Source organism: Abrus precatorius, unplaced genomic scaffold, assembly GCF_003935025.1.
Source record: "Abrus precatorius isolate BTA unplaced genomic scaffold, Abrus_2018 Scaffold4, whole genome shotgun sequence".
Classification (NCBI taxonomy): Eukaryota; Viridiplantae; Streptophyta; class Magnoliopsida; order Fabales; family Fabaceae; genus Abrus; species Abrus precatorius.
The window spans coordinates 7,714,963-7,738,087 of NW_020874384.1; the positions used below are offsets into that span (position 1 = coordinate 7,714,963).

Sequence of the window (23,125 nt, forward strand, 5' to 3'; positions counted from 1 at the left end):
ACCAGAATGAATGCAACTTGAAACCTTCTATAATGGGATGAATCCAACAACTAGAACCATGATAGATGCAGCTGCAGGAGGTTCTTTGAACACAAAATCACTAGAGGAAGCTCAAGGAATTATAGATATGATGGCCTCTTCCATGCATCAAAGCTGTAGTTTGAGACAATCAACAAGGAATAGTGGCTATGAGGCAAAACTTCTTGAGACTTTTTCAACTCAAAATTAGCTGCAAAGCCAATTATTCTCTGAACAAATAGCTGCACTCACCTAACAAATCAGTAACTTACAAGCTGCACCAACACAGAACACTCCACTTGTGTGTGACTTTTGTGGAGGAAATCATGTAAACGGAGCTTGTGATAGGAATAATTCTGAATCTTAAGAGCAAGTCAACTATATAGGGAATTTTCAGAGACAACAATCTTCATTTCCCTTGGTTTTCAGTTCTCTAACAATAGAAACCAGCAGCAACATAGTTGGAATAACCAAAATTCCAATTGGAAAAATTTTCACTCTGCTATTTCATTTTCAAATGCAAGTCTAGCAGCACAACAACCTTATTTGCAAGGGAATCCAGCCAACCAACTTCAAAAAAATTCAGAGGTTTTCTAAACCACTGAATGAAAGGCTGAATGAAATGGAAGAAACCATGTTGTAATTCATGAAAGTAACACAAACAAGCTTCAAGAATCAAGAATCTTCCATGAAGAAGCTGGAAACACAGATTGGACAGCTAGCTGAGCAACTGTCCAACAGAGAAGATGGGAGATTCCCTAGCAACACAGTTATAATTCATGAAGTAGTCTTAGTTTTGCAATCTTTTGGTTTTAATTCGTAATGCAATATTGAACTGAATTTGGCCTAAGGAATTAGGGAGATTTGGTTGAATATTAGGACCAATGAGTTGAGGAATCAAGCTTTGGTTATTGTAAAGAGAAATCAGTTGTCAATCAATCAAATGCTTGAATGTTCAGAGGCAGAACTGAATTGATATTGATATTCTAGTGAAATAAATTCCTAACTTTCCTCCATTCGTGATTCATTCTAATAGTACAAGTTAACATTCAGTTTTTAACAATTTCTCATTTCCTTAATTTTGAATTTTACTTTCTTGCATATTGAAATCTGTTCAATGAATTGTTTGGTGCAAATGGTTATTATCTTGAGAATTGGTGATTAAAAATAAGATCCTAGAGGACAATACTTGAGACTCAATCTGATTTCCACATTTTATAACTTGCTACAACTACCTAGTACATTTGCTAGTAGTGAAATTACACCATTTAAGTGCTGTAATAAAAAGCGTGTAACAGCGCCTCCCCCTTCCCCTTCCTCATTTTTTCATAACTCTCTCTCTCTCTCTAGGAGCTCAGTGTTTTGGCCTTTGTGAGTGATTAGGGCATTCATTTAAAAGATTTTTTACATCATTGTATTTCTGGTACGATACTTTAACTTTTAATCGGTTTAGTTTTTTAATTTTTTATGTTTTTTAGAGACTTAAAATTTCTAAGATAGAGTTGTAGGATTGAAGATTGTATGACTGAGGGGAAGGGCATAGAGGTCCTTCTCTGAACCTGATTATTGTGTATTGTGGGATTGTTTGTGTTTGTGGAGTTTGTAGAATATGCATGTTGTGGAGTTACAAGGGGATGTGCTCTAGAACGGTTTAGGATTGTGATGTGTTTATGTTTGATGTATCGATTAATATATTGTTATATAATATATTAGTTATGTGATGAAATTTTGATTTTTGTAAAAAAGTTGTAAACAAATGTAAGGAAATTGACATGTATTAGGGGAGATTCTGCCAAAATTTATATTAAAATTCAGTGAAACCTATAATAGAAGGTTGGTACCACATTGTATATTTGTATTAGGTTTATATAGTTCTTGAGGAAGATGTTTCTCAGAAATCGTCAGTGGATATATGATAGGTTGCACCCAAGTCGGGGGGAATAAAAGCTGAATTCTTTGAGGGTGTAGAGGAATTCATACGTATCTGTTGTAATTCGCAGCAATTCATCACCAACCAAAAAGTTAGGTGTCCATGTTCTAAGTACAAGTGTAGAAAGTTTTTGGATATTGATTCAATTAGATATGATTTGTATAAGTTTGGATTTAAACATGATTATTGGATATGGACTGAGCATGGGGATTCAAATATATTGCAATCAGGTGAGGATGTAGGTAATATAAGTTGGAAAGAAAGCAACAGTCGTTATCAAGAAATAGTTTATGATGTTGTTGGTCCTTAATTTGGAATTTTTCGTGATTTTGAAGCTAAACAAGAACCTAATGGAGAGGCTGCAAAGTTTTATAATGTTTTAGAAGCAGCAAACAAGCCTTTATGGGATGGGTGTGTGCATTCAGAGTTATCTTCAGTAGTAAGAATGTTAAGCATAAAGTCAGAAGGCAATCAAAGTCAGAGTTCATTTGATCAATGGGCTACATTAATTAGTGAGCTTAGTCCCTAACCTGACTCTATCCCAAAGGACTTTTACCAAGCAAAAAAAATAGTTTCCAAACTTGGATTAAAAGAAGTCAAAATTTATTGTTGTTTGAAAGGCTACATGTTGTATTACAAAGATGATGCTGTTTTGACCAATTACAAATTCTGTGGAGAGCCTAGGTTTAAACTAAGAAGAGGTGGTAGAAGTGGTAAACATAAAGATGTACCGCAAACTAGAATGCATTATTTGCCTTTGATTCCTAGGCTAAAAAGGTTGTATGCATCTATGAGTTCAACTTCTTACATGACGTGGCATGCTGAAAATAAAAGGAGTGATGGGATAATGACTCATCCATCTCATGGTGAGGCTTGGCAACATTTTGATCAAGTGTATCCTGAGTTTGCATCTGATCCTAGAAATGTAAAGTTAGGGTTATGTGCTGATGGGTTCGCTCCAAACAATCAATTTAATAAACCATATTCCTGTTGGCCTATTGTGGCTACACCTTTTAATCTTCTTCTAGAAATGAACATGAAAAATCCATATTTATTCTTGACTTGTATAATTTCTGGTCCAGAAAATTCAAAGGCTAAAATTGATGTATACATTCAACCTTTGATTGATGAGTTGAAAGAGTTATGGTGTGAGGGTGTAGTAATTTATGACCTATCAAAGAAGCAAAATTTTATCAATGAAGGCAGTATTGATGTAGACGATAAATGATTTTCCTGCTTATGGAATGTTGTCTGGATGGATGACTCAAGGGAAGTTAGCATGTCCAATTTGTATGGAGGATACAAAGGCATTTACTTTAAAACATGGAGGAAAAAATTCATGGTTTGATTGCCATAGGAGATTTTTAGATATGGAACATTCTTATAGGCGTCAAGTCTACAAATTTAGGAAAGCAACTGTTGAGAATAAGGACCCTCCTGTCCATTTAAGTGGTCATCAAGTATGGGATAGAGTTAGACACTTGCCAAAAACAACAAAAGTAGGAAAATCCATTAGGTTTCCTGGTTATAAGATGACACATAATTGGACCAAACAAAGTATATTCTAGGAGCTCTCATATTGGAAGGATAACTTAGTTCATCATTGTTTAAATGTGATGCATGTGAGAAAAATGTATTTGACAATATCATGAATATTGTAATAGACATTGATCGAACTAAAGATAATGTAAAGGCAAGGCAAGATTTAGAAGAATATTGTAGGCGTCCAGAATTGAAGTTAGAATAACTTGCAGATGGTCAATGGTCAAAGCCAAAGGGAAGTTACACTCTGACTTTACCACAAAGGCAAGATGCGTGTAAGTGGGTGAAGGACATAAAAATGCCTGACAGTTACGCTTCAAACCTCGGTCGTTGTGTGAATGTTGAACAAGAAAGATTTTTTGGGATGAAAAGTCATGATTGCCACATATTAATGAAGTGTCTTCTACCTGCTGCATTTAGGGAAATACCAGACCATGTTTGGAAGCCATTGACTGAGTTAAGTGAGTACTTTAGGGACCTGTGTTCACCTACTCTTAGGGTTGAAGATCTATTAGTTATGGAGAAAAATATTCCTATGATTTTGTGCAAATTAGAGAGAATATTTCCCCCTGGTTTCTTTGACTCCATGGAGCACTTGCCTATAGACTTAGCGTATGAAGCACATGTATGTGGACCAGTACAATACAGGTGGATGTATCCGTTTGAACGAGAAATTGGAGGGTTCAAAAGAACTGTGAAAAATAGAGCTCAAGTGGAAGGATTTATATGTCAGGCATATATATCAAAGGAGACATCAAATTTTTTTCACATACTATTTTGAACCTCATGTTCAATCTAGGAGAACTCGAGTTGGTCAAAATGATGATGTGGGAGAAAGTAGTAATGAGCCAATTCTATCTATATTCAACCAAGCAGGTCGTGTATCTGGGAAATGTGAAGAACGATAGATCTTAGGTGATGAATCAGAGGCTGTACACTTGCACATCTTATTAAATTGTGATGAAGTTCAACCATTCAGAACGTAAGTGACTTATGATTGCTTTAATGACTTTTTTCAATCATGATGATTCAAATCTAATAATTGATGTTGCAATGTTTACAGATATTTTGAACAATTATATGGTCACGAATCCCCTAATCAATTTTCATCACGGTTCAAAAGTTATGTACGTCATGAAATTTTCCTAACATTTTAGTTTATCGAATTTTGAATATTATTCTGTATTCAATCAATTGACATATTTAATGGTATGTGTAGGTGCGTGATCCTAGTAATGGTATCACAGATCTTGACCTATATAACTTATCCCGAGGTCCAAAAAATAAAGCATATTGTTGGCCAATTTACTTTGTTCATGGGTATAAATTCCATACCATTAAATCATGTAAAGGGAGAAAAACAGATAATAGTGGAGTTAGTGTGAGAGGGAATTCAAGTGATGGTGACTGTGATTGATATGGAAAACTTTATGAAATAGTTGAGCTTGAATATGCTGGTGAAACCATAAAAAGGATTGTTTTATTTAAGTGCGAATGATTTTATCCAACATGCCCAACAGAGACACGTAAACATAACCATTACAATATAATTTAGATTAACCATACCAAAAGATATAGAAGCTTTGACCCCTTCATCATTGCACAAAATGCAAGACAAGTATATTTCTTATCTTACCCTGGAAAATATAATAAAAGTTGGAGGATTGTAATAAAACTAAACCAAGGGGTCAAATTGAAAATGATGAACTACATGATGAAGATACATATCAAATTGATGACTCAATCCCTTCACGTGTAGTGATAAACACTGTTGTCCCTCCAAATTTATCTTCTCCTTTGAATGAAATTGAAATAATTGACCCTCCTACCCAAGTTTTGAGAAATAATGAATTGGATGACATAACTGAAGATAAGGAGGAAAGATTTATGGTTGAACTTTCATCGACTGATGATGAAGGTAGTCTTGAACTATCAGAGTAAATGAGGTAAATTAAGTAAGTTTGTCAATTTAATATGTTTCCATGATTATTTATTGTGTTATCACAAATATTAATTATATTTTATAGCGATTATAGTATTTGTCACTAAACATATATTGTATTTGATTCAGATATGACAGGTAAAGGTAAAAAGGGTGTTACTCAGCGTCCTGATCGTGGCAACACTTCTTCACCCAGGACTCCCACTTCGACCTCCACACTAGCTATAGTGCAGACTTCCCAAGTTAGGGGGTAGGAGGAAATTATCATGGTGCCCAATCCAAGGTATATTGCTCCTCCCTCTCCAGTATAGCGAGCTTCACACTCTGCACTGTCTACTACACAGGCTATACAGTCACTTACTACATAGGGCACAAGAGAGGGATCCACTACTGTCCCAGCTGTAAGTGGGCAGCAGTCATCACAGACCCAGGCATCATGGAGATCGCTACAAACTTTGAGATGGGATGGGTCCACTTGGTAAGTTTCCTTCAAAATATGCCAAACATTGAGTATTTTATGTGAATGTTAGTCCTGATGTTTTATTTTATTGTGTTATCAGTTGGATACCACCACAGAAAGGTCTCCACCAGGTCACAGATACGATTAAGAAGATGTTTGATGCGCCTTACACAAGTTTTGCAAAGGTGCCGAAAGATACAAAGATGAAATGGTTCAAAGATTGGAAGGTAATAATAGTGTATTAATTTTAACTAAGTGTAATTACATATGACTGTTTGTACCTTCTCTAATGGAATTGTGTTTTTGTAGAGCAACTTCTCTATTCTCCCCAAGATGAAAAGATGATTTTCAAATCCTGGAAGAGTCGCACTACAAAGCGACTAAGATAGATGTACACTGAGGCTCGTCAAGACCCTTCTATTGGGGTACGGATGAGTTCAAAAGTCTCTCCGTAAAGAACAAGACAAACAGGGAATCTAATAAGGAGGTCACTGTATATTGGTGGGTCTACGACTTTGGCTGGCACTAAGGCGAACTTAGTATGTGATTTTAAAATTCAATTACTCTATCTATAATTTCATATTTGAGATTGTGATTTATTTCGAATTGAAGGAGAAGTCGTTGAAAAGGCCACCTACAATTGGAGAGTTGTTTAAGGAGACACACACTCGCAGGCAAGACAAAAATCTGTGGGTTGATACACGATCTCAGGCCACATATGTAAGTCATTAATATATTGATACTATATGTTATTATTAGTGATTTATTAAATAGTTCTCCAAACTAATATCTAATTATCTGAACTGAACTATAGGATGATTATGTTCAAAGGCTTGAGGAGACATTTTCTCAGAATCCAGAGTCACTAGATGGGGATGCTATGTGGTCACAGATAGTGGGTAGCCTTTATAAAGGTCACATTTATGGCATGGGGGGCCGCTTTGCAGACTCCATGTCCCCTGCATCTGTCACTGGAGATACCCCTTCTCTTGCACCTGAGGAAGTGGAGGACATGGTCCGCACTCAGGTCCATGCCCTCAATGAAGAACTCCAGAAGCAGGATGAGGAGATGTGGAAGAGCAAGGAAAGTACATAGAAGAAGAAGTGGGCAAAGAAAATGGAGAAGAAGATAGAAAAGAAGGTGGCATCGAGAATGCAAAGGGAGGTTCAGCAGCAGATGAAGCAACAGCATATGCAGATGCAGCAAATGCATGCTTATTTTGAGTTCATGAGAGCAAGCATCTCCACACCTCTTCCTCCTCCTCTACCAGCTCCAGCATCACCAGTTTTCACCTCCATGCATCATTCCTCTTCCGACTCCTCATCTACTGATGATGATGCTCCTTCGGTTGATGATCATATAGATTATTCATGATGAATACTTGTATTTTATTTTTAAATGTATTTATTTGGATGCTTTTGTCTTCCTTTGTAATAACATTTAAATTTTATATTTTATAAATCATTTTTAAATGTTTATATGCCTAATTTATAGTTGTTATTATGTTTATAAATTGTGATAATCAAGAACAATCAGAAATAACTATCTATATAAATAAAAAATACTAATAATAGTAAAATATATTACAGACGGATTTTTTCGTCTGTAACTCATAAACGGATTTTTCCGTCTGTAGATTTTTTTGTCTGTAAGTTACAGACAGCTGTTTCCGTCTGTAATTTATAGATGAATTTTGAAATCCGTCTGTAATTCTTTACCGACAACGATATCACAAACGGTTTATGTCCGTCTCTAAATCCTTCTATAATTTCAAAAATCATCTGTAATGATTTAAAAATCTGTCTGTATATACAGACTTTTTAGTAGTGGTACTCGTACCCTAGTTTTTGAAAAAGTAGCATATCCCCGTACCTGTATCGTACCCATATCCATCCAACGTAGTCCCTCTTATTATTCAACCCTTGATATGGGACATATATCACAGTTTCTCCACTTAGTCAACAAATTAGCAAGAAAAGGACAAAATCCCCTTCTTCCGACTCAAAAAAACTATAAATATTTTTTAGTGACAAATTAACTAAGAAATTTAGATTCATTCTAGAATAGAAAAAAGATTAGATTCGAATAGAATAAATAGAGAGATAGGATATAAGTGGGTAGCGGGAATCTAACCCGCATCGTTAGCTTGGAAGGCTAGGGGTTATAGTCGACGTTGATTCATCGTTATGATTTAACGTCTCTAATTCAAAGTCGAACGTGAAACATTTGTTTCATTCGGCTCCTTTATGGAAGAAATTAAGAGATGGAAGACATGAAAAAAAAAATTGACCCATAACATCTATGTCAACCTTTTTGTTTTGTAGAAATACATGTGAAACACCTTGCTTTTTAGATGATCCCTATAGAATAGGAGTATTATAACAATCTGTGTGTGTGTTTTTTTTTTTTTCTAGTTATTTTGTTCTCTATTTCTATTTGAGAGAATCTTTAGGAAAAGAATAAAATTTCCGTAGAGCTAAAAAAATATGTTGATGTCTCTAGTAAACTAAAAAAATCGTTTAACAGCTATTTTGTTTCAATCTCTACAATACAAAAAAAATGAAAGATTTAGTTACGATTAGAAATAAGTTTTCTATATCTTTCTCCATGGATCCTTTACGCATACTCAAAAAATTCAGATTATTGATCCAATTCCAAAAACGTTCTATGGTTCCTTCCTCAGTCCCTCCCACATTCTGTGGTGTGAAGTGGCAAATTGAGCGAAATGTCGCACCAATTCCAATGTCCCCAACAATATCTCAAGCGCTCACCGTTCCATTATTTCTGTTATTCTTCATCCTCCCCAAATACAACATGCGTCTACTTCGTATATTCATATCCCGTTAGCCATCTTTCTATTCAAAATATCAACCTTTTTGCCATTCTTTAAATGCAATGACTTGCAATTAATGCAGTTGTCTCAAATGTAAGAAATTTTTGGTAGAGGATGTGTGAAGTTAAGAATCCCTACATATGGCTATTGCAATTTATAGGCCTCTTGGCCCTTATTGTTATGTGCCTATGGATGTCCTTACAACCCAAGAGCCCCTCCTACACTGATGTGCTCCTCTCCATAGAACGGTCCTCTAACTCGAATTTAGGGTACAATGAGATTTACTTCAAGGGTATGGTAAAGCACCTGAAGTCGGGAGTGAGTAGGCCTCTGTTGAAGGATGGTGTGCATGAGGATTATGTGTACTAAAAGTTGGGGTGAAAGACGGAAAAGTTGTAATCAAGAGCGAAGGATTTGAGGGATGAGTCAATGCTTTTCCTTTTCTTCTTTGTTAGATTTGAGTGAATTGTTGTATCCTCCTCCATTGATGGGTTTCTTTCTACTGGGAAGTTAGTTTTCATATTAACTTAGTGTTTTATTTAAATCCCTAGATGGAGGTAGTGATGAGGCGTGGGGAGGAAAAAAGGGTTGGGATTAGGGTGGAGCGGTTACGGAAAGTGAAGAGGGAGAGAAGGGGTAAGAAAATAAAAAAGAGAAAAGAGAATGAGATTTATTTGCAAATATAAAAAATATAATTAAGAATTTATTTGTAAATATTAATTTTAAATAATAATAAAATTTAAAAAATTAACATGGCATACCATATGGATAATGATTGAAGCTCAACATTTAACAGAAGAAGGGTTAATGTCAGGAATCAATTCCTAAATTACCAACTTTAGGCTAACAAAGATATCTGCAAGGACTAATAACAAAATAACTCATATTTATAGGGATCAAAAACATAATTAAGTCATAAAATTAAATATGCATAAAAATATTGAATTAAGACTTAAAACTCATATTTTTAATAATTTTTAATTAATAAATAAAAGTATGTTAAAAAAATACGTTAAAGAGTGCCTAATTAAGATTTCTTTAATCATAAATTGTCATAATTATTTTAAAAAACATATTTACAGCTATTTAAAAAGGTTTTAATTAAAAGATACGGATAGTATAAAAATGTTTTACATTACTATTTAAGTATTGTTATTGTTATATTATTAATAATTATTAACTTTTAATAATTAGTTTAAAATTATATTTATTGTATATTCTAATTACTTGAAACGATTACAGTAGTAATATATTGAAATTAAAATATTTTTAATTAATTGATAATATAAAAAAATATTAATAATATATCAAAATTAAATTTAAACAATCACTTTTTTTCATGAAATATATCTCCTCCTTGTCAAAGAATAGAGAATAACACAAATTAAAATTTTATAAATTCATAATATATATTCGTAGTATAATTTAAGATTAAACTTATTTTTTATATTATTCTTTTATCGTAATCTTTTTTTATTATATTTAGTATCAACTAATGAGAATGTGGTACTTTAACGAGAATGTTTTAAATTTTCGTGTTTTCAATCTCAAACTGTTATTTATTTTTTGTATTTTTAATAGAATTTTAATATTTATTATAATTAATATATTTTTTAAATTATTAATCACATTAACAGTTTTTTTTTTCACTCACATCACATATTATTTTTTCTGTGCTAGCGGTTATTAAATGAATGGTATTTCCTTTCGTACTCCTAAGTTTGAGGAGGAAAGTAATATTATTATTTTAATTAATTTATAATTTATTTTATTGAAAGAAATTTTTTAATATTTATTTATTATAGAAAGGTTCTTAAAAAAATAAATTTTAAATTAAAAGATCATTTAATAACAATGCATAAATACATTTAAAATAAGTAAATATATTTTTTAAAATATTTTAAATATAAAATTAATTCATAATTTTAGGGAGAACATTAAATTACTTCTTAACAGTCAATGTACCGTAAGTTTTACCTAAATTATTAGTGAGATAATGTGAGAAATATAAAATAAAGTGTGACTATTTAATTATGCAAATTTTAATTATTTTTTTACTCATTTTATGAACATATTGAATATTATTCTAACTTCGTTACTATTTACCTAGAAAGAAAAGAGTTTTAAAAAAAATACTGTAAGAATTAATTGTTAAATTTATTATTTTACTCTATATACTGATAAAAAAAATAACGATGTTGTTTTAAATTTTCAAATAAACAGATAAATAAGAACAACTATTTTTCTAAATTAACAAAATAAGAGCTAAAATAATATCTTACGAGGTAAATCATTCTATAATAAAATAACGTTCATAACTAAAATAATATCTTACAAGTTATTACAAGTTATTAAACTAGTTAGCTTAGTGAATCACAATCTCCGTTCCATTGTTGTGTTCCAAATTTCGAAGTAGACGAGTCATTGCTTCTGAAGGTCGAGTAACCTTCACTTTTCTTAAGGCAGTTAAAGAACAGAGTTCAATGGGAAGATCATACAAACTATCACACTCATCGATGACTAGGCTTTGGAGGCATGGCATTGCATCATTGGATAATCTCCAATTTCGGACTTCCAACTTTCTCATTTGAAACAATTGTAGTTGTGGAAACATGCCAGCATCGCAATTAAGGTCAAAGGAATCCCAAAATCCAAATACTCCTCCAGATAGTTTCAAAATTCGGAGCTTGGTGAGATTTCCCAAAACATGCATCCCGTCATCGTTCATGTAAGTAATACCTATTAATGTTAATTTGGTGATGTTTGGAGGAAATGCAACTGCACACGTAGGAAGATCAAAGACATTGGAAATTTTTAATGTTGTCAATTGACTCAACAACTTTAGGCTTTGTAACAGTTCCTGCGGCTTAAAACCGGTATCCCGTTCCATGCTACCATGTTGTGAAGGATCTGAACTTGTCAAATCCTTCGCTTGAAGGCTAATCTTAAGCTTACTCAGATGTCCTAACTGTTGTAAGCTTTGCAATAGTTTGGACAATTTAACCTTGTGGTTTGAGGAGATTTGTAACCCCAAATTTTTAAGATTGGGGAGCCTTCCTTTCTCTATCAAAGACGCTGCTTTTTGGTTGAGTCTAATAGCAGAGATGGTTTGGAGATTCCACATAACTTCATCTGATCCTGAACAACGCCCACTTAAGATGATGGGCCCATTTGTATACAAATGCCTTAAATGCTTAAGCTTCCACATTTCACAAGGGAAAGAAATCGGGATACGTAATATCCAATTTCCCAAGTCTAAAGTTTGCAGATTCCGAAGGTTAAGTATAGAAGCTGGAATGATTCTAACAAACTTTGAGTCTATTCTCAAGTACCTTAAGTGGATTAAGTCCCCTAAGTTGGAAGGGATACTTCTGCAGCAGTTCATTCCAAGATCGAATACTCGAACCAATGTGAAGCCTTTGAAAAGCCATTTTCTTTCCCTAGGTGTAAAATAATGGAATGAGCCAAAGCAGACCAAAGAACGGACACACGAATGGTCGTTGTTGCTTGAAGAAATGTAGTGATCCATGCTACAGTGGATGGACAGTCTACGAGGTTTTGTTGAAATTAGAATGTTATTATCCGTGCAAACTTCAAAACCCTTGTCTTCTTTGCTCTCAGATATGCAAAGATCCCGTAGAAGGTCGTGGATGCGACATGTTTTGACACCTCCACTAGTCTTCACTCGTGCTACTTGGATCAAACTACGATCAATGAGCTCATACAAGTAGTCTTCCGCAACATCATCAAGATCTCTACTTCCAGTTTCTTGTATAAATCCTTCAGCCACCCACCTTTCCAGCAGTGGCCTAACAGGGATTTCAAAGTCTTCAGGGAATATCGAAAGATACAAGAAGCATGGCTTTAATCTTCTTGGCAAGTTGTCGTAGCTGAGTTTGAGAACTATGTCTTTGACTTGGGTCTCGTCCTGTGTAAGATACCAGTTGACATGGCCAACCACTTTGGACCATTCTCTGTATGACTTTTCCTTGTTGGCTAGTAGCCCTGCCAATACAACAATTGAGAGTGGCAAACCACGACAACTTTGAACTATCTGTTTGCCTAGAGGCTCTAGTTCAAAAGGGTACTCTTCTCCCTTAAAAACTTTCTTGCAGAAGAGCTCCCAACTTTCTTCTTCACTAAGAAATCGGAGGCAATAAGGAGGATCATGGCCAGTGTGTGAGGCCACCTCTTTCAAACGACTAGTGATCAATATTCTGCTGCCTCGATTTTCATCAGGAAAAGCCTCTTGTATCTCATCCCAATCTTGCTTTTTCCACAAGTCATCGAGGACAAGCAAATACTTTTTCCTCTTCAAGCATTCTCTCACCATTTCCTTTAGCTCATCCTCACTCAAACTAGAAATGTCTCGAGGGTGTCTCTTACCCTTCTTGTTGCTTTTATACTCATTTTCAGGCATGAAATGCTTTATAAGGCCAAGCAAAAGCTCCCTAGCTCTACACTCATTTGAGACATAAACCCACGCGCGACAACTAAAGAATCGTTTTACCTCGTTGCTGTTATAGACCTTTCGAGCAAGAGTGGTCTTGCCCAACCCTCCCATGCCAATGATGGAGACAACGTTACGTCGCGAACCACCTTGCACAAGGCGCTTGATGATTACCTTAGAGTCGTGAACAAAACCCACTACATCTTCCTCTTCCACTTTTCTTCTTCGCTTGTGCAATGAAAGTGCCCTTTCCTTCTCTTCTTCTCTTATGGTTTGATCACTCTCTTGGAAGTCGTTGTATTTGGTCTTGTTCTCGCATATCTGGTTGATGGTGTTTTTTATCTTGTCTACTTTCTGGGCTACATTGCGGAGCAACCTTGAGTGGTCAACGCCGTGGAGCATCCTCCCCACCATGCTTCTCCTTTGGTGCATGGCGACTTTGGAAACAAATGTGTCGATGACATCCTCAGCTACGTGGGCAACATCTCTGATTTGGTTGACCACTTTTTGTTCCATCTCCGTCTTGCTATTTGAGGTTTTGAGAAACGCGTTGATCATTTCGAGCTCGATGTGGAGGGACTTGATTCTGTCCTCTACGCCACACAGCAAACTTGCTTCTTGTGCCACCAGCTGGGACAAGTGTTCTAAAACAAAGGAAACCACGCTATCAGCCATTGCTGCAGGGATGTGTGTGTGTGTGTGAATGGATTTGTGCTTAGAAACTGGCGTTTAGGGTTGGTGATAGTGAGGAGGGATCATTGGTAAAGCCATGAGAGTTTTTTTTTTACCTTAAAATGTAATGCATTAAAAACTATATAATAATATAAATATTATATTTTATTAATAAAATGTTATTATTTATTAATTTTTGGATTGGAGCCGGCAATCACATAGGATGGAATCGAAAATAGCAAGGAAGCTTCAAAGAAATAATCACACTAAAACATCATAAATGTTATTTTAACACCACTTTGGATGTCTACATCATACGGCCAGTATTTTTGGGTGTTAAAATATTTTATTTTTATTTTATGTTATTTTTTACTATATTATTATTACTTAAATTCTTTTATACATAAAATAATTTTTAAAAAATATTTTAAAACAAAAAAAATACTGATATAAGATGGGAATACTGATATAAACCCCCATCTTAGACGTAATTTAGCACTGCTGCTAAAACACTCACCCACACATTCCTTGCACCTTCCGCTAGTGTGGGCAGGTCTTCTGTATACCCTTTTTTGCATTGACTCTGCGTCAACCATAAAGCTCAGTTGCACCTTCTGCTAGTTTGCCTTATCTATACCTTTTTTTTTTTTTTTTGTCTTCGAAGTTTCCTAAATTCTTTGATTAAAAAATATGGTTTCTTAGGAAATTCTCAAGTAACGCTATAGGATTTATTGTTGACTTTTTTTATGTATTTTTGAACTTTAACTACTTAAGTTTAAAACGAATAAATTTTAAGAAAAAATTGGTTTGAACTAAAAAGTTTAGTCTCTTAATTTATTAAGGGAGCTGGTTGATGCAAAATTTATATATTTAGTGAAATTTATGACACAACTTGATTGATTATATTAAGAGAAAAAAAATAATTAATACAAAAATGCTAGCAACATATTTTTTTACAGTTGGCTAAAATTTATTAAAAATTTAAAAAGTATGAAAAAGAAATATTAATTTAAAAGTGAGACTAATATAATTTTTATAATTAAATTTTATTCAATGATAAAAGTGTATTATAAAAAGTATATTACTAACGTTATTTTAATTGATATAGATAAAATGTCACACACTTATCACAAATGTACTATATAAAAAAAATGATGATTTGAATTTTTGTCATTGATATTATAAAAAAAAGTGTATTAAACTGGGAGTGTATTGCTAACATTTCTCAAATAATTAATATACTTAAAAAGTTACGCAAATTAATTCAAGGTCGATCCAACAATTGAAGCCAAATGGTGAAATCTAATCCCACCATAGATAACCGATTGCGGTCACGAAATTTAGTGCACCCTCTCAACATTGGACAGGCACCGTAGTGCCAAAATCACCTCGATCACAATACTCCAACACGAACAAATACCCCAGCTATCAGTGCCACATTAGGCACGGATACTCCAACGAGGCCAAAGACCTACATGATTAGACCATGCAGGTAAGCAAATATTTACAAGGTTTGTCTTAGCCGTCAGCATAAATCATGCGTCAAACCATCAATTATCAGAGTTTAGCCACAAAAATCTCGTGAAAAATGTCCTATCCTATCAAGAAAATTTCTGACACACAGTATTAGTCCAAGGACTAAATGCAGTGTCATGATGGGGGGACCAAAACTCAAGAAAATCAACGCCTATTCAAGGAAGAGAGCACAAGTGCACAACGACGCAGTGTAGTTTGGACTAAAAAATTTAGTATCTTAATTTATTGGAGAAGTCTGCTACAAAAATTGAGTATATATTTAGGGAGAATTTTACTTTTGGAGGAGAGTCATAGCTTCTCCGTATTATTAAAGTGCTATGTCCTTGGCAATGCCATTGAGCATCCTTCTCCTTTGGTGCATGGTGACTTTGGCAACCAATGTCTCAATGACATCCTCGTGGCCTGGGCGACATCTCTGATTTGTTTAACCACTTTTTGTTCCATCTCCTTCTTGCTCTTTTAGGTTTTAGGAACCAGCTTGGACAAGTGTTCTAAAACAAAAGAAACCACGGTATCGATGATTATTACAGGGATATGCTTAGAAACTGACTTTTTGAGTTGGTATTTCGTTGCACCTTCCGCTAGTGTAGTCCAGTTCGTTTATTTTATTTTTATTTCTATTTTTGCATTGACTCTGCGACAACCATATAATTCAGTTGCAGTTGCATCTTCCACTTCTGGATTACCCATATCTTTTTGTTTGCGTCTTCGAAGTTTCCTAAATTTCTTGATTGAAATAAAAGGCCTCTTAGGAAATTCTCACACAACCTTTATGGGAAGGGAATCCCTTTATGTATAAAGGAATTTATAGTTCCGCAACTGCAAGTAACGTCTTCCAAACCTTTGCCCTTCCTCCAAAATGATATTTTTGCTTACAATTGTATCCAGGATGAAATATCGTCCGTCACGTTTGTTCCTATCCTTGTGTTCTTTCTGATACATTGTGTCCCTATAATGCAGTGTGTAAAAAAAAGGAGTTTCCGCGTTTCACCTATACCCACCCAAATCAACGAAAAAGCCTAAGGGGTGCAATAATTCATGAACAAAACCAGTAACTTTATTCAGCACAAATGAAATCAGGACAAAGTATTTATGTTCATTCATTAGATACAAAACCAAGAATGTTCCGAGGTTCTACAAATACCCACCCCACCAGATAAGTAGATTGTTCTGTAAAGTTGTACACAGCTCAGCTTGAATGAAAATACACAAACATTCCACCACAAATATCCTGCTAGACTTGTTTGGTCCTCCATAAAATTCCACTGAAAATCCTGAAGGACTGCTCTTAGTTATCTGCAAAAAGTATAATTACAGGATTCAGCTAATTGATGTTTACAAGCTGAAACTTTACCTGAATTGAATCTCATTCTCACCATGTGGAGATTGAGAGTTTGTTGCAGAGAAGTCAGAAGATGACATAGGAATGGATATCGAGAGTTGAGTTGTGGAGAAGGCTGTTTGGTTGGATCTCTCATCTTCCAGACCAGACCATGACTCTCTGCTATTAGGCCATTCGTTAAAGAAAGGTCGAAGAGACTGGCCCTCCTGCTTCACATGTTCTCCTGACCCATATTCACTGGATAAAAATGAATGCTGGGGATAATCACTCTGCAACATGGAATTACTACTTGATTTTGATGTAGAGAAAGAGGCAATACTTGTTGACATCAAGGGCCATGTGCTTTCCAGCTGTGACTCCATTTGGAGAACCTTGTTGCTTCCTGAAGCTTCAGAAAAGATGCTATGTTCACCACCCTCAGATTTAAGTCCTTGAAGATACCTGTTAAATTCAAGTAAAATTACCCACAGTTCAAGGGTAAGGAATAACGACATTGCTAACATTCTAGAGTCATATTTAATGAACTTTGTCACTAAAATGGAACAAAGTGCCTTATTGGCAAGATTCATAGTACAAATCAAACAATCACGATGATGATTATATGACATCAACAATAAAAAAAATTGAAGTAGGCAAGAAGCAGTAAACTAAACAAGGTCAACAATGCTATCCTAGCTACAAATGTACTGTTATTGAATGAAATTAAAGCTTTTGAGGTTTCATTATTTAGAATAAACTCGCCACATTGGAATATATGTGGTGAAAGCAATGATGCATTAAAGTTCAAACTTCTCAAGAGTGCTATGACATCTCTGATGTCAATCAGTGACTGGAGTATCCCAAACAATTTTGGATAGACCGCTATAGTCAAAAGTTAGAATAAATTCTAAGGCTTTTCTTTTGTCCCGTTTCCCCCACAAACCTGTCAGCAGAGCTTTATCAATTTGATATTTAACTGTAATGTCATATAAATATTCTGAGGAATATAATTTTTTTGTCTTATAATTATAATCTGCAGCTCATCATAAAAGAACAAAGTAATATGGTGGGTTTTTTTGCCAAAATAAAGCAAATTTAGGAACAATTTACCAAAATAGGATATCTAAGAAACATATTCTCTATCTAGTGTTTCTTTTTGCCACATCACTCTAAGTATCGCACTTGTAGGATGCGATACTGAATTTTTTATATCTAAGAAACATATTCTCTATCTAGTGTTTCTTTTTGCCACATCACTCTAAGTATCGCACTTGTAGAATGCGATACTGAATTTTTTAATAAAAAAAATAAGTATCACCTCCTGCTAAGGCAATACTAACTTTGCGTATGCGCCAAAAATAATAGCTTATAAACCCCTTAGTCCACGGTTCACTTTCTAAAATTATGATACACCTTTTTGAAAACCAGACACCAATCATCAAATAAAGTCTCAAACTTTTCTCTCTCCTCCCTCTTCCCACGCCTACTACAACTGCTGCTCAATTTTGTGGCGCACGCTAAGCCTTCATCTTCTCATCATGCCAACAGCTAGCTTTCTCTGTCCCACTGTTTGAACTTTCTTGGGCACTCTTCGACTCCTCCTCTATCCCTTCCATTTATATCATTTTCTTCCCCTTGTTTACAACCATACCCATCAAACAATTCATGTAAAGTTTCCAATTCTTTTACCTTCTTCCCCTTCTCCACCTTCATGGGTCTTTCTCCAATTTCCCTCACAAAGCTTTGTATGAGTTTTCACTATTTTGGGTCATTCTAGGTTCCCCAAAGGCCTCACCTTTAGGGCTATAAAAGCTTCATTTTGAATATATGGTTACATATTTTGACTTGTTTTGTGAGAGATTTCTTAAAAAATAAGCTATTATTTTTTGTTTTTGATGCACCTGTGTAGAGTTAGTATAGCCTCCTGCAGACGCAATACTTTTTTTTTATTATTAAAATTAAGTATTGCACCTGCATACTTGTTTTTCTCTTTTTATAAGTGCCATACTTAGAGTGACATGACAAACAACCTGAGACAAGAAATATGTTTCTTAGATATCCTATTTTGGTAAATTGTTTCAAAATTTGGCCTATTTTGGCAAAAAATAGCCAAATATGGCATTATGGCACAGAACAAAATTCACAGCTATATTTAACAGTGCATGAAGAAAAAGTGCCAGATACCCAAACAAGTATTGAAGGAAATGCAACCTTTCTATCCAAAGGAAAATTAGAAGCCATAAAGTCAGTGTGCACCTTTCTCATCATCCCCATGTGACAGATATTGGAGATGGATGGCAGAGCACATTATTAGCATGCTAAAATGTTTCTCAACATTTCACTAAAAAAAAAGCTTCACGGTGCAATTCACATTTCAGGAATAAATCAACACAAAAAAACGAAAAACAGAATGCAATTAAAGGATCATCTCTTTTCTCACATCTTGTCAAAGTACCCAACAAGCTGTAATTTGGAGACGATTATGATTCATTAAGGTCACCTAGTTCTAGTTCCTATCTCACATATCAGAGCATCACCCAACACTAGAAACAAGAACGTAAAACAGCAACCAGACATAAACAAAACAAGAGTTTGGGATTTAATGAAGGACTAGAATTCCCCACCCCTTCAACATTGAAAAAATACAGAGGCCGAAGCAAAGCAAGGTAGCCAACAGCTCTATTCTTTCTTTTTACAACATAAAAAAAGATGTAGATACTTCTGCGTTGCATAGCATTCTCACTATCCACATAACAGAAATTTATCCTCACAGTAATTAAGGGGAAAATTTTGCAGCAAATTCAGATGAAAATATTAAAACTCAAGAACATCAAGAAGTAAATGCAATTCCATTAAATATGCCAAGCAATGTAACTTCATTCTTATTTAAAGATAGATTTTCTGTTCTATTTTTAGAAGCAGAAGTATTTTCCAAATTCCAAGCAAACAACTGGTGCAAAATAAGGATTTTTATACCTGTATTCTTTATTTGGAATCCCATAGGGAATGGAATCTAGGTGATAATTGGAATGGTCAGTTCCAGAATCAGTACCCTGGAGATTACCAAAGGCATTTGTGGGAAGATTCTGGAAGCTTCCCGTTCCACTGCTGGCACCAGTGACAGTCAGTGATGTCACAGTTGAAGATGACTGTGTCATAGTTTGTGATTCCACAGGCTTTCTTGAACGGTTGCGGCCACGGTGCATGTGGCGCTCGCAGTACTTGGAGTCTGGGTAGGCTTCCTTGGAGCACCTCCACTTTTTCCCATCAGTCCTCCTGCATCGTCCTGGCTCTGGGTCCACCTTCTTCCCATAAAAGGAACAATAACTCACTGAAAATTACATGCAAAGTTAGTTAAGCACCACAGCTACTTTACCACTAACATTCCAAACACACCTCAGGCCTTAACGAATACGAGAAGAGACATACATTCATTAGGCCACAATAAAGGCAAAAGAAAAGTATACATAGCCAATGGATTAAAAAGTTCAGAACTGAACAGCAATACTATTAAGCATAGAAAGCTAGAGAAAAGGAAAAATTACAAATCTATGTCTCTCTCAATAATCTCAACCACAAAGGCAAAACCAAATCTGCATGAAAATATGCAGAAAATGATTGCAAATCCATTTAGATAGTGTTTTTAATTGCAGAAAATTAAAAGAAAACCCTCAAAAAATGGAGAGATAAATTCTCTTGACAATACATCCAACAAGCTTCACATATCCCTACCATAGGCTCATTGGTTCTTTCAGTGACAAAGGATTTTATCAATAAGCACTCTTTAGGGTTGAAAGAAAAGCATTGCTGTTACTTTACCAAAAATGTCATCTTTACTAGCGGCTACAGGGGGGAGCAAAAAATACTTAATATTTAGGAAATAGGTAAACATTACTAAAACTAGTTCCTATTTCCTAATACACAGAAATAGAAAGGCAGAAAGAAAAGAAATCGAGGGGATTTGAGAACTCACAAGTGGGATGGTGAAAAAATCCCGGTGAAATAGAGTCGAAGCTCTTCTGAATGGGAAGCACAAGATCAGGAGGCACAGGAAGACCCGCAACCATGTACTTGAAGATCAAAGCTTGGTGCTCCAGTTCCTGCCACTGAGACACTGTGAAAGGTGACCTGCTATAACTATTACTGAAACCCATCATCATCCCTCCACCACTGCTATTCATGTTTTCCACTACTTGTACTACTCTTAGTCCTACCAATCATACAACACTCTTCTTCACCATCAAAATCAAACATAGTCAGACCCAAGACATAAGATCACACTCAGATCGAACTTTGTCGGAACATTTCGGTTTCCTCTGTTTCTTTCTTTGTGACACAATGCCGTCTGGATTGTGTCTGGATGGCGATGCTCAAGTTAAAGTAAACCGGCATTCAATGTTCAACACATCCCTAAGTATTCACTGCTTCTAATTTCATCTCTTAGGAGTATTTATTTATTTAGTTAGTTACGACTTTATATGACTTCTTCATGTTTGTGTGTTTGACTATCTTTTTATAAATATTTAATAAATAGTATTTTTTTTTAAATTCATTAATATTTGAAAAATAAATAGATAATAGCATTAAATGAATTAAATTGAAACAATGTTTCTATATGGTAAAATAAATTGCACAAACTTTATATGAATTGGTGAAATTAATTTTAAAAAATAAAAAATTGTAAATTTATAGAAAGTAATGAAATAATGATATTTTGCACAGCATCTGTCACATTTCCTGTGATTTAGTATTTTATTAATTAAAATATAAAATTAAAGTGAATAATTAAATCACTATCTTTTATAAAGTATATTTTCTTTATTTTATATTATTTATTTTTAAGGAATATATTCTTTTAAAAAATATTAATTACACATATTATTATAATAAAATAATTCTCTTTGAATTAGCAAAAAAATTAATTCTCTAGGGTAAATTTATTTGTATTAAAAGATTTAAAATATGATTATGAAACTATTTAAATATTTAAACAAGATATTAAGAAAAAATATTGTTGGAAAAATTCCTAAATCCTAAATTTTTAAAATAATAAATATTCTCAAACAAAAATAAAATATTAAAAAAGAGGAAGAGAGTAATATTTTCCTCATTTTTTAAGGCTTGCTTTCATTTACTCGGATGCTCTACTTTATTATGCTACCCTTTAACGGACAGCAACAACACGTGATGGGCTGGAGTAACGCTGGGCCCAGTGGCCCAAAGCACCAAGTGACAGAGATATTTTTGAATTGGCCACCGCTGAAGGAAACCATCCACTAGTTGCCGGAATGCAGGTAACATTCGATGTGGGGCTCATAGTTATTGAGATTGGCAAAAACAAAATCGTAAATGACCAAAATGTGGTCCACAACAACGCAAATGCGTGCAATTCCAGTTTTAGGCTTCTCGGTTTTGTATCATTGCCTATGTACCCTGTAACTGTAGCTGCAGGCACTGTATTATCGTGGATGAATGAGTGAACCAACGGACGAACTCAACTAACTTTCCATAACTCATGGTCAAGGATGGTTTAATTATTCAAATTTCATTGGTTGGTAACCCATACTTCATCATTCATGGACCACACCTGTAGACCCTCTATTGAATTGAACTTAGCCCCTTTATCGTTCTTTGTGTTTGTGTGTTTGGCTTCAGTTGTCTTGGAAGGGACATGCTTTACAAACAGATCCTACAACATCCACTGATACCATTCATCAAGAAATGTACATTGCCTTTACATGTATTTGCCAAAGAGGCGACAGGGGATGAAAATAAGTCATCTAATATGACTAGTTTCTGCCTTTTGTGGTCTCCCTAATGTTACAAAACACAATACAGAACATGAAGGTAAAATGCGAACATGTTCAAGCCATGTTGCACCATAGCTTCCTCGCATATGAAAACAAAAATCTCAAGTTTATGCAGGTTTGAAGGGGGTTTTGCAAGGCTGCCTAAACTTATAAATACACAATGATTTAGTTTATCGTTCAAATATTAATTTATACACTTTTTAATTAAAAAATATATGGTTGAAATATATTTTATCCTAACATTTATATTAAATTTTACTTAAATTTAAATCAAAACACTCGAAGTCAATAGACAATACAATTTACAGAATATATTTTTGCCCCAACTTTAATCATTTTGACTTTTTGAGTGTTGATTTTAAGTTTCTTGTGCTTATCTTGGATCTATTCCACGTGTAGGTTCTTGCTGGTATTTTTTTTACTATTTGTTCTAATAAATATTAAGAGGTGCATAATAAAATTTAAATACAACAAAATAATAAAAAGAAACACATAATAATGGTTTGCGCCATTTCATCTCTAACTTTTTAATCATTGTCTGTTACTAAAGAATTTCTATTCACCAACAACAGAGAATAAACAAGGAAACACCTCCATCAATCTTGTCTTA

General features: G+C 34.5%; 2 protein-coding genes across 2 annotated transcripts; both read right to left on the reverse strand.

Moving 5' to 3' along the window:
* Positions 1–11,091: 11,091 nt before the first annotated feature.
* LOC113866059 (probable disease resistance protein RXW24L) lies at positions 11,092–13,851 on the reverse strand. Its single transcript, XM_027500949.1, has 2 exons — positions 13,271–13,851; positions 11,092–12,892 (listed from the first exon to the last, which is right to left on the reverse strand). The coding sequence occupies exons 1-2, from the start codon at positions 13,849–13,851 to the stop codon at positions 11,092–11,094; spliced, it is 2,382 nt and encodes a 793-aa protein (XP_027356750.1).
* Positions 13,852–16,543: 2,692 nt separating this feature from the next.
* Positions 16,544–21,052, reverse strand: LOC113865702 (growth-regulating factor 4-like). Its single transcript, XM_027500425.1, has 4 exons — positions 20,679–21,052; positions 19,682–20,036; positions 16,761–17,167; positions 16,544–16,680 (listed from the first exon to the last, which is right to left on the reverse strand). Exons 1-4 carry the CDS (start codon positions 20,884–20,886, stop codon positions 16,673–16,675), a joined length of 978 nt encoding a protein of 325 aa, XP_027356226.1. The 5' UTR covers positions 20,887–21,052; the 3' UTR covers positions 16,544–16,672.
* Between the last annotated feature and the right edge of the window lie 2,073 nt (positions 21,053–23,125).